Genomic DNA, 11,025 nt, shown 5'->3' on the forward strand with positions numbered 1-11,025 from the left:
TAAGTGCAAGTTCTCCTCCCTCTAGATCATCCCATCCCATCTTAAATCATATATGCACATAGTTCAATAAGCATGGGATTAAGTCTAGGGGGTTCAATCTCAAATATGTAAGTGGTATCACATGGGTTTGACAATATAAGGGATTTTTATGACCCCTCTTTTGAACCATTTTTACACATAGAACCATATCATTTAATAAGGGCATACATAGGGTGAATAGAAAAAGGGTATGTTTTACCCACGCAAAAGGTTCATAGGTGAGGGATTTTTAGAATAAGCCTTGAACCACTACAAGGATATCAGGTCATAGCGACGTCGATTAGCGACGATAAATAGCGGCGTTGCTATTTTCATCGCTATTAGCAATGATAAATAGCGGCATCACTATTTGCATTGCTATTAGCATCGCAAATAGCGATGCAAATAGCGACACAAATAGTGACGGAGCCAAAGAAAAAAAATACGGGCTGAAACCTGAGCCCGTTTCATTTCGCACATTCATGAAAGTTTTTGAGAGGGAGAGCGAGAGAGAGAGTGACCGTTTTGCTAAGAGGGAGAGAAAGAGAGGAAGAAGGCTTCTCACCGCCACCACCGCCACTGCTGCCACTGCTGTCATTCGCGAAGAAGAGGAGGAGGTGTACGGAGGGTGAAGAGGAGCCGCCGTTGCGAAGAGGAGCTGCCAAACCCTTCTTCGAGTCTTTACGGTGAGTGCATTCTCTCTCTCTTTTACTTGTTTTTTGTATAATTTGTGTATATTGAGAGAGGGAGAGAAAATGAGAGAGAAAGCGAGGGAGAGGGAGAGGGAGAGGCAGGGGAGGAAATGAGAGAGGGAAAGGGAGGGAGAGAGAGAGAGGGAGAGAGAGAGGGAGAGGGAGGGGGAGGAAATGAGAGAGGGAGAGGGAGGGAGAGTGCATTCTCTCTCTCTTTTACTTGTTTTTTATATAATTTGTGTATATTGAGAGAGGGAGAGGAAATGAGAGAGAAAGAGAGGGAGAAGGAGAGGGAGAGGGAGAGGGAAGAAATGGAAGAGGGAGGGGAAGGAAATGAGAGAGGAAGAGGGAGGGAGAGAGAGAGAAAGAGAGGGAGAGGGAGAGGGGGAGGAAATGGAAAAGGAAGAGGGAGGGAGAGAGAAAGAGAAGGGGAGGGAGAGGGAGAGGGAGGGAGCGGAAATGAGAGAGGGAAAGGGAGAGGGAGACATTAAGCATAATAGGGAAATGAGAGAGGGAGAGGGAGAGGGAGAGGGAGAGGGAGAGGGAGGAAATGAGAGAGGGAGAGGGAGGGGGAGAGAGAGAAAGAGAGGGAGAGGGAGAGGGGGAGGAAATGGGAAAAGAAGAGGGAGGGAGACATTAAACATTATAGGAAAATGAGAGAGAGGGAGAGGGGGAGGAAATGGGAAAGGAAGAGGGAGGGAGAGGGAGAGGGAGAGGGAGAGGGAGGGAGAGGAAATGAGAGAGGGAGAGGGAGACATTAAACATAATAGGGAAATGAGAGAGGGAGAGGAAGAGGGAGAGGGAGAGGGAGAGGGAGGGAGACATTAAATATAATAGGGAAATGAGAGAGGGAGAGGGAGGGAGAAGAAATGAGAGAGGGAGAGGAGGAGAGCAAAAGGAAATGAGAGAGGGAGAGGAGAGAGAAAAAATGAGAGAATGAGAGGAGAGAGAAAAAGAGAGAAAAAGTGTTAAACATAATAGGGAAAGAGAGAAAGAGAGGGTGAGGGTGAGGGTGAGGGAGGGAGAGGAAATGAGAGAGGGAGAGGAAGAGAGAAAAGGAAATGAGAGAGAGAGAAAGAGAGGAGAAAGAAAAATCATTAAACCTAATAGGGAAAGAGAGAAAGAGAGGGTGAGGGTGAGGAAGGGAGAGGAAATGAGAGAGGAAAAGGAGAGAGAAAAAGAGAAAAAAATCATTAAACCTAATAGAGAAAGAGAGAGAGAGGGTGAGGGTGAGGGAGGGAGAGAAAGAGAGAAAAGGAAATGAGAGAGGGAGAGGAGAGAGAAAAAGAGAAAAATCATTAAACCTAATAGGAAAAGAGAGAAAGAGAGGGTGAGCGTGAGGGAGAGAGAGGAAATGAGAGAGGGAGAGAAAGAGAGAAAAGGAAATAAGACCTTACAATAAGCTCATCCTAGGCTCATAGGGGTTAGGCCCAAACCTAAGGGATTTATGGCTAGAGAACCCTAGCACACTTGTGCCAGCATAATATTCTTCTTGCAAAGAGACCTCTCATATATGGGGCTTGTCCTAGCCTCCACCACACAAGTATACAACGAAGGTAATCAGCCTATGAGTTAGAAAAACATTCATTTTTTAAACATAAATCCAAAAATAACTTTGGATATTCCATAAAAATCAATCTCTTCTTAAAAAAACAAATACAAAAAACTAAAACAGTATCATTCATATGCTTCGCAAAACTAAACCAGCCTCACCACAAGATCTCTTAGAAAACTCATCTTCAACTATCAATTTTAATTAAAAATATAATATAAAATCACTTGCAAGGAAGGACACTCTTTTATCATTAACCCTATTTCTTCCTTAGAATAGTCTTAGGAATAAATTTCTGCTCTAACAAGCATATATTTGAGCATAATAACTATTTTAAGGTTTATTCCATGAGTAGTAGTAGCTTATATGCAACCATCAAGCTAGAGATCATGCTTTGGTATCTGTGGAGATCCCAATCTCATGCCCTCATAGAGATTGTAGTGTGCAATAGTCTAGAGAGAAGGTGGGTGAGTTGTAAATGGTAAAGGAGAATTCTATTGATGATGGAGAGAAGATGAGGTGAATCGTCAATTCTATTCTTAGTGAGTACAACCTACCCATAGTATGGCATCCATGACCAATTGAAATCAGTAAGACTTTGAAATCTGCTCTCGAGTATTATAACTATTGTTTCGTGGTGGATTTTCTTACCATAATTCAATGTCAATTTTTGCTTGTGTTTTCCATGGTGTGTTGACTATGGGTGTCAAATGCTCTAGTCAGATCTCTCTCTCTTTTCTCTCAACCATTCTCTCTCCCTCAATCTTCCCTCTTTCTCTCTTCCTATACTCTCCCTAAATCCTTCTATCTCCCCCTATCTCTTTTCTCTCTCTATCTCTCTTTCTATTTCTACCTCTCTCACTTCTCTCCTCTTCTTCTCTAACTTTACTCTCTCCCTAATTCTTGTCTCTCTCTTCATCTCTATATAAGTCATCGTAGTCGTAGTCGTGGTCATAGTTGTGGTCGTGGTGGTCGTGGTCGTGGTCGTGGTCATGGTCGTAGTCGTGGTTGTGGTCGTGGTCGTTGTCGTGGTCGTGGTGGTCGTGGTTGTGGTCGTGGTCGTCGTAGTTGTGGTCCTAGTCATGGTCCTGGTCGTAGTCGTAGTCGTAATCATAGTCGTGGTTGTGGTCGTGGTCGTGGTCATCATCGTGGTCATGGTCGTGGTCGTAGTCGTAGTCGTGGTCGTGGTCGTGGTCGTGATCGTAACATAGAAAAAGAGAGAGAGATGGAAGGAGAGGATAACAATTTAAGAAAGAAAAAAAAAGAGAGAGATGGAAGGAGAGGAGAACAATTTAAGAAAGAAAAAAAGAATAATAACAAAAACAAATTGTTAGTCGTAACGTAGACAAAATGAAAAACGATGAAAGTCCTGTTGTTCAAGATCGCAAGGCGTATCTTAATCAACGTGTCCCATGTCCTTGCTCTCAATGCAAGTTGGCAATTAGACGAAAACGTCGATTGTCTATAGAACACGTACGACGATTTGGCGAATTTCAATCTGAGATCATTGATCAGGCGATTGCGGATTTTCAGCAAACGGTAAGAAAAGTTAATATCAATCATGCATTGTACTCGCAAGCTAATTGAATACCATATACAATAAGATTGGGTCTAGCTGGCAAATTTTCTATCCAGGGAGGTGACGTCTCGTCCCAAGGAGGAGTTCACCGTTTGCGGCCAATTAGAAGAGTTCGTGGGCGTGCGATGGATGGAGTGCATGAGCCAATCCACCACTTGTAAGGCCAATCTATACTATCAATGCCAAAGGAGACAAACAGTCTTCTAGACCTTCCTACAATTTTGGAGCCTGAGATGGAGGCAATGATCGATGCATTGATTCCCATGGATGTTGAGACTTCTGATCTGCTTAGAGAGGAAGCATCCATACCATTATATGATGGGTACTGAGTATCTCGCCTGAAGACACTGCTTGCACTCTTAAGTGTGCAAACAAAATACGAGTGGAGCGATGCCAGTGTGACCGAGTTGTTCAGGTACCTTGTACATACGCTTCGTTGATTTCTTTTTGAAACTATTATTAAAAACATTTGTGCTTTTTCAAGGTGTTTTATGATTTTTTTCAGGTTATTGAAATATCATATATTACCACCTACAAATACCATGCTTGAGTCTCGCGTTGATGCACAACATGTTTTACGAAAGCTTGGCATGGACTACAACAACATCCATGCATGTATCAACGATTGCATACTGTTTCGAGGAGAATACGAGACTATGGAGACATGTCCAAAGTGTGGTGCTCACAAGTATCGACAAGACTTGCAAGGATAAACCATCCCTCAAAAAGTTCTCAGACACTTTTCGCTTATCCCCCACATAAACCACATGTTTTATACGTCCGGCATGGCGAGCTTGACAACGCTGCATGCGCAGAATAGGTCCACAGGTGGAGTTCAATGAATATCAACGGATTCACACGCATGAAGCCACATTGACTCTACCTTCCCAGGCTTTGCCCAAGAGCCAAGGAATCTTCGGCTTGGTCTTGCAATGGATGGCGTGAACCCATTCGGTCTGCGCTCAACTTTTTATAGTGTGTAGCCTATAGTCCTTGTCAACTACAATATCCCTCTGTAGCTTTCTACGAAGAAAGGACATCTCATCCTTAGCTTACTTGTCCCCGGCCGCTACAAAGTCAAAAATATGGACATGTATCTTCGTCCATTAGTTGATGAGGTTAGGATTTTGTGGGAGGAGGGGGCCACCGTGCAAGATATGAGCAAGCGTGATGGTCGATGGTCTGCTAATATTCGAGCCATTCTCATGTGGACAATGCATGACTTTCCAGGATTCGGAGAGTGCTCAAGTAAATAGACTTTCGTTCTCGTTGGTAATATCTATATTTTATCTCGTTCAAGCTTGTATTCACTGGGTCATGGTGTTGGAATAGGTCTGGTTACCTCAGGTTATCATGCATGTCCATTGTGCAGGCCACAGTTAGACTCCCAAAGGTCACGAACCATGAAGAAGATGGTATATCAAGGACACGCCGCTTTCTTGCCAGAGGGTCATGAACTCAGGGAAGGTTTTCTTAGACGACCTACAATACGTATGAATGCCACAAGTTGGTACGAGCTGACAATGGTCCATGGGAGTCTCATCCAAACGGAATGCGACAGTTCTCAGTTTTCTACGAGTTGCCATATTGGACCCACTTACAGGTCAACCACTTGTTGGATCCCAATGTGCATATTTTCAAGAATATGGGCAACTTGCTATGAAACCACATCACAGGAAAGAGAGATGCTATAAGGGCACGAATGGATTTGAAGGAAGCAGGCAAGATGAAGACGTTTTGGCCGCAGTCGAGTGCTGATGGTCGAGTGTAGCTATCTCGCTCTCCTTGGGTTTTGTCCACTAAAGAAGAGCGTATTGTGAAGCAAGTAGTCAAGTCTATCTGCACTCCGACGGGTAAGATGCGTTCTCTCAAGTCTGCATTTTCTAAAGACGACCAATTATCACAGCTAAAATCCCATGACTGGCATAAGATATGTCAAGTTTGTACTACGAATGGATTGTAATTGGCGTGCACATTTTGCTATTTGGAGTGTAGCCATAATTCATAATGCTTTCTCATTTGTCGCAATTTGTATTACTGATCGTGATCTCAGGATGCCTTACTCCAGAAATACGTAGGGCCATTTACAGGTTGTCGACTTTGGTGCAATGGATCTCACAGAAAGAGATCAAGACATCCTCTATTGAATCCGCGAGGTGGGGAGGAGTGGAGATGGTCTGTCTCTTTGAGAAATACCTATCTACTAGTATGCTCACGATACAAATCCACCTTCTTGTGCATATTGTAGATGAAGTGGAGATTGCTGGACCTGTCCATACGCGATGGATGTTCTTCTTGGAGCACTTCATGAAAACCCTGAAAGGCTTTGTGTGACAACGAGCTCGGCCAGAAGGTAGCATGGCTGAAGGTTAGTTGGTGTCTGAGGCGCTAGTGCATATTTTACAATGGCTACCAATAGTGGATCCAGACAACAAAATTCTATGATCGCTTAAGGACGATGATAGATTGACCGGAGATGTGGTGGTTAGAAATGGGGTAGAAAAAAGAATGGATGCTACAATGGAGGAGAAGGTGAATCGTTTTTGTATGTTGCACCATGCTTTTATGGAGACATGGCTCGCTAAGTACCAGATCGCTAGGCAAGATCGAGAGGAAGTGCGATCTGAATTTCGACGTAGTACATGCCATTGACTGATTCGATATCCCGAGGGCATGGAGGAGATGCCACGGTTCATGTCAACGCGATGGTTGCATGGAGCTTTGATCGCAGCGTCTCGCGAAGGGGTAGAGGTCTCGATGGAGGAGTGGGAATTCTCGAGGGGATGTAGTCCAAAGGTGATGAGGTGTTTAGGATTTTTCCTATCTATATTTTATATGCGACATCTAATTTGAGTGTTTCAATGTACAGTACAAAATATATAGTGCAGTGTGGTCACGCGGACGGCATTTTCGCGTGGAGCATATTGACAAAATGTGCTCCACAATGGACTGTGGTATCATGGCAAGGTTCGAGCAAGAGAGCCGGTGACAAGCAACGGATCCAAACACGGTTATAGATGAGATGGCGTATTTTGAAAACTTGCAAAGTATTGTTGCGGTGGATTATCATAACTTCTCCATGATACTATTCGATGTGTAGTGGTTTAAAGTGGTACTTAAAGGAGCTGGAGCAACAATTCAATGAGGTCCATCTAAATTTCTCAAAATAGATTCTGCAAAAAAATGGACGGATGTGCGCGACACCTTTGTGTTGTCGGCCCATTGTGAACAGGTGTATGAACTCATTTGTTTGTTAATTGTATTACGACACGGTACATGTCACAATAGTTTAAACTCTCTTGTACGTGTTAGAGAACATGTAATCTTCTATCCAAACCCCCGACAACCTCAATGGTGGTATGTTATACCTTCAGCTCCCCGAAGTGTGAGAGTATATGATTAAAGCGATATTCCGAGCATAGATGAAGACAATATGCAAATAGAGGGGTCGATATTGCAAGGGGTGGAGGCCATTGAAAGCTTGGAGCCATCATTAATAACTAGAGTGATCTCTAGGATAAAAATGCAGCACATTGGAATCTAGCGATAACATCTCATTGAAAGACTTAAGTTGACCAACCCTCACTATTGAGCACATAAAAGACAAGAAAGGCAATTAGGTCTAATGATCTAGATGGCTCCTAATTTGAAGGCTTAACTAATCTCATGTCCAACCCTAAATTGAGCTCATAGAAGAAAAAAAAAGCCTATAATATCTGATGACCAAGATTGCCCTTCATTTTTTAGGCTTGGCCAACCTTGAAGCCTTCAAATATGATGGAAGAGATACATATATTCCTGCTTCTTACCTTGCTTGCCCCAAACTTGCATGGAATGAACTTCTTTTGAAGGGAAGGCTAAAGTATTCCCCCTCATTTAGAACTGGCTTGTAATTAGGAACATTTGGGTGAAAACTAACCCTTTACATTTTTCAAGGAAACAAGCTCAACTTATGCTCTAGATGAATACTAATGCTACCAATTATTCAGTAGTTCAACATAAAGTTGTGTCAAAAGCCATGGGAAAAGTTGCCAACAAAAGGATCACTTGGGAGTGCCATATGTTGTCGACATGAAAAGGACTTAGAAGTATAATCATAGTCAAAGTCTAGGCTTTAGCACGACTCACTGACGAATCATGAGAGTATGGCATACCTAGCCTCGAAGATGAGTCATCAAGTCTTTAGAAAAGTCGATAAGTAGGGTTTCTCTTTCTTGAACTTTTCTTGGTGATGTAGGAAGCTATGCCTTGTTTTTCGTATATGATCATAACATATGTGTATTAAAACAACAACAGGATTATATGCCCCGATACGTCCATGTATAAACCAACATTCTCTTTTTCTATTAATACCAGTGTTCACGAAAAATTGAGGTTTAATATAAAGTGAATTGCAAAATGTTAAAAAAAACTTTCAAAATTGAAAAAATGTTTAAACCTTGAACTTTTAAACAATTTCAGTTAAAAAATGGCAAATACATGTAATATGATTCAAAAATCTCTTCTGCTACCAAAAATGTTTTTAGTGAACACCGATTAATACTATACACTTTGTTAAGTAGTCTGCATTGGATAACGACAATATTGATGGTAACGTTGTATCATAGAAGTTGTAATTTATTAGTGTAATGAGGAAGATGCGTTTTATTTTATTTTTGCACGATGCACAAGAAAGAGGGATAGTCCGTGTCACAGTGGTACAAAGCTCACCGCCGCATGGCTGCCTGCAGCAGGCGCTAGGATGAGCGGACGCGGCTGCCGGCGGCTAGACTTTTGGCGTTTGTGGAAGAGCGATTGGATCAGAGCGGACGATCGAAGGCTGCGGGCGATTGGATTGGAGCGGACGATCAGGATGTACGTCTGATCCTACGACGAGCTGGCTGCTTGTATAAAATGCCACCACGCCCTGGTAATTATATGGAGTAGTAGCTGGGTATTCAAGTTCTAATTCATTGCTCATCAGCCTCGTCTAATATACAACACCTTAGTAGCACCCGAAGCTATATTAAGAGCAGTGTTTGGAGGCACGGCAGGACGACGTATAAGCTTAAGCTGCAGGGAGTAAGGTACGTTAGGATCTTCGACTCAGTGTAAAAATTATACCATACCCATCCGACAACATAATTAGCTGCTACAGCAGCTTGTGTCCTCCAGGTACGCATATAATTAAAATATATTAGGTGGTCATCATGGAGGCCGGGGCCGCCGGGATCAGAGGGACTTCCGCTGCGGTGATCGCAATCGTGATGGGCGTGACGCTGCTGTGGGTGGGGCACGTGGCGCGGGTGCAGGCGAGCGATCCGGAGGCCACGCAGGACTTCGTGGTGCCAGCGGGGACGAACGCGTCGGACGTGGACGGGAGCTTCTTCACGTTCACGGGCTTCCGGGACAACTACAATAGCAGCAGCTGGTGGGCTTCTCTGTTCAACGGCACCACCAGCAACTACAGCAGCAGCAGCGCCTCTACGTTCGTGAAACCCTCGAAGGCGTTCGTGAGCGAGTTCCCGGCGCTGTCCGGGCTGGGCGTGTCGGCGGCCCTGCTGGACTTCCCGGCAGCCTCCCAGAACCCGCCCCACACGCACCCGCGCGCCACCGAGCTGCTCTTCGTGCTGGAAGGGTGCCTCCAGGTGGGCTTTGTCGACACCTCCAACAAGCTGTACATGCAGAAGCAGTTGCGGAAGGGGGACCTGTTCGTGTTCCCCAAGGGCCTGGTGCACTTCCAGTACAACCCCAGCTCCACCTCCTCCGCTCGCGCCCTCGCCTCTTTCTCCTCCTCCAACCCTGGGACGGTCTCCCTCCCTTCCACGCTCTTCAGCTCCTCCATCCCGGCCTCCGTCCTCGCCCGGGCTTTCCAGGTCTCCGGTTCCACCATCTCCCTGCTGCAGGCCCCATTCCAGTCCGTGCACATCCAGGGCTAGCTCGTTTTCGTTTCCAATAACCGTCGACATCCATTCGTCGCACCAGCTGAATTGGCAAAAGGCATGGTGCTTCCTTCTCAATTTATGTATAAGATACGTCTCAATGGGGGATACTTCCTTCTCAGACGACGATGAAAAGGATTTACTTCCTCTTCCTGAATTTTTTTTTTCCGAACCTTGCTTGTGTTCTTCGAGTGGTCTCCTCGGCCATACAATCTTAGATCACAATCCGTGATCACGTGGAGCTATTGCTATCTTCTTTGGTGGGCATTTATGGGGATTTATAAAAACCTAAAACTTGCACACGACACAATGTCAGAACGATGCGTGCCAATAACATAATCCTGTGATGCATACTAATAACGCAATGTGAGGACGTGTACCAAGGAGACCCTCTTTGACGTGCACAATCAAGATATTAAGGAGCATTGGTAAGGGTGTTGCAACTTAGTGCTTTGCTTAGTTGACTAGGACTTAGATATAACACTCAAGAGTATCTTGCAACAAACTGCAAAGATTCAAGGGAATTCACAAAGCTAGGATCAAGACAAGAGTCTATGGTCAACAAACTCACTTAGTCTCTTTGTCCCTCACTTAGTGGTCGAGTTCAACTAACACATCTGATCATGTCTCTCAAAGTTCTTTTGCACGGTTATAAAGGTCTTAAGTAAAAGTGACGTGAGGTCTCTTACACATAACTTTTCAAAGTCACTTCAAGCAATTTGTCCCAAATCACTCGACCCTCGAAGCATCACATGTGTCATCACATCCAAGCGAGACCATCACATAGGATTAGTGAAACCACAAGGTTCAATGAACATGTCCTTTTCACGCAAGTCTCCAAGAGGAAGCACTAAGAAAAATCCTTACGGATGATGGCTTCAAGAAATCTAGCATTAAGTGAACCAGTATAACACTAATTTTTAACATGAAATCTTGACTTGTAAGTACCAACAAGATTCATGGCCATCATGATTTATTATCCACATCTTTTTATTCCTTCTTTCAAATCTCACCTTAACTTCATACTCATCAATCTTCTCAACTCTAAATTCAAATGTTTCCCTTTACAACCCTCTCAATCACAAGTCTTAAGGCTAGATGCAAGTAACACACAAGAGATGTCCCTTCCCTCTACCTCTTAATCTCCTAGCTCAAAGCTCAAAGTTATAGACAAGAGGCTACCCTTTCTTTTCTTCTCTCAGTTGATGATAGTTTTTGCACACCAAAAAGACAATGAAAACACAAAGGTAACTACCTTAGTAA

The 11,025-nt window shown here is 43.9% G+C and overlaps 1 protein-coding gene across 1 annotated transcript; it reads left to right on the forward strand.

The window, feature by feature from the left end:
• Nucleotides 1-8,814: 8,814 nt before the first annotated feature.
• Nucleotides 8,815-9,759, forward strand: LOC148022290 (germin-like protein 9-3). The gene has a single exon (XM_087696831.1). The coding sequence runs from the start codon at nucleotides 9,031-9,033 to the stop codon at nucleotides 9,757-9,759; it is 729 nt and encodes a 242-aa protein (XP_087552957.1). The 5' UTR covers nucleotides 8,815-9,030.
• Nucleotides 9,760-11,025: the final 1,266 nt, after the last annotated feature.

Source organism: Lygodium microphyllum, chromosome 17 (assembly GCF_053477565.2).
Source record: "Lygodium microphyllum isolate KBCC chromosome 17, Lygodium_microphyllum_v1.1.10, whole genome shotgun sequence".
Lineage (NCBI taxonomy): Eukaryota > Viridiplantae > Streptophyta > Polypodiopsida > Schizaeales > Lygodiaceae > Lygodium > Lygodium microphyllum.

Coding starts and splice junctions, on each gene's coding strand:
- LOC148022290 (XM_087696831.1), top strand. CDS start 9,031: ATGGAGGCCGGGGCCGCCGGGATCAGAGGGACTTCCGCTGCGGTGATC.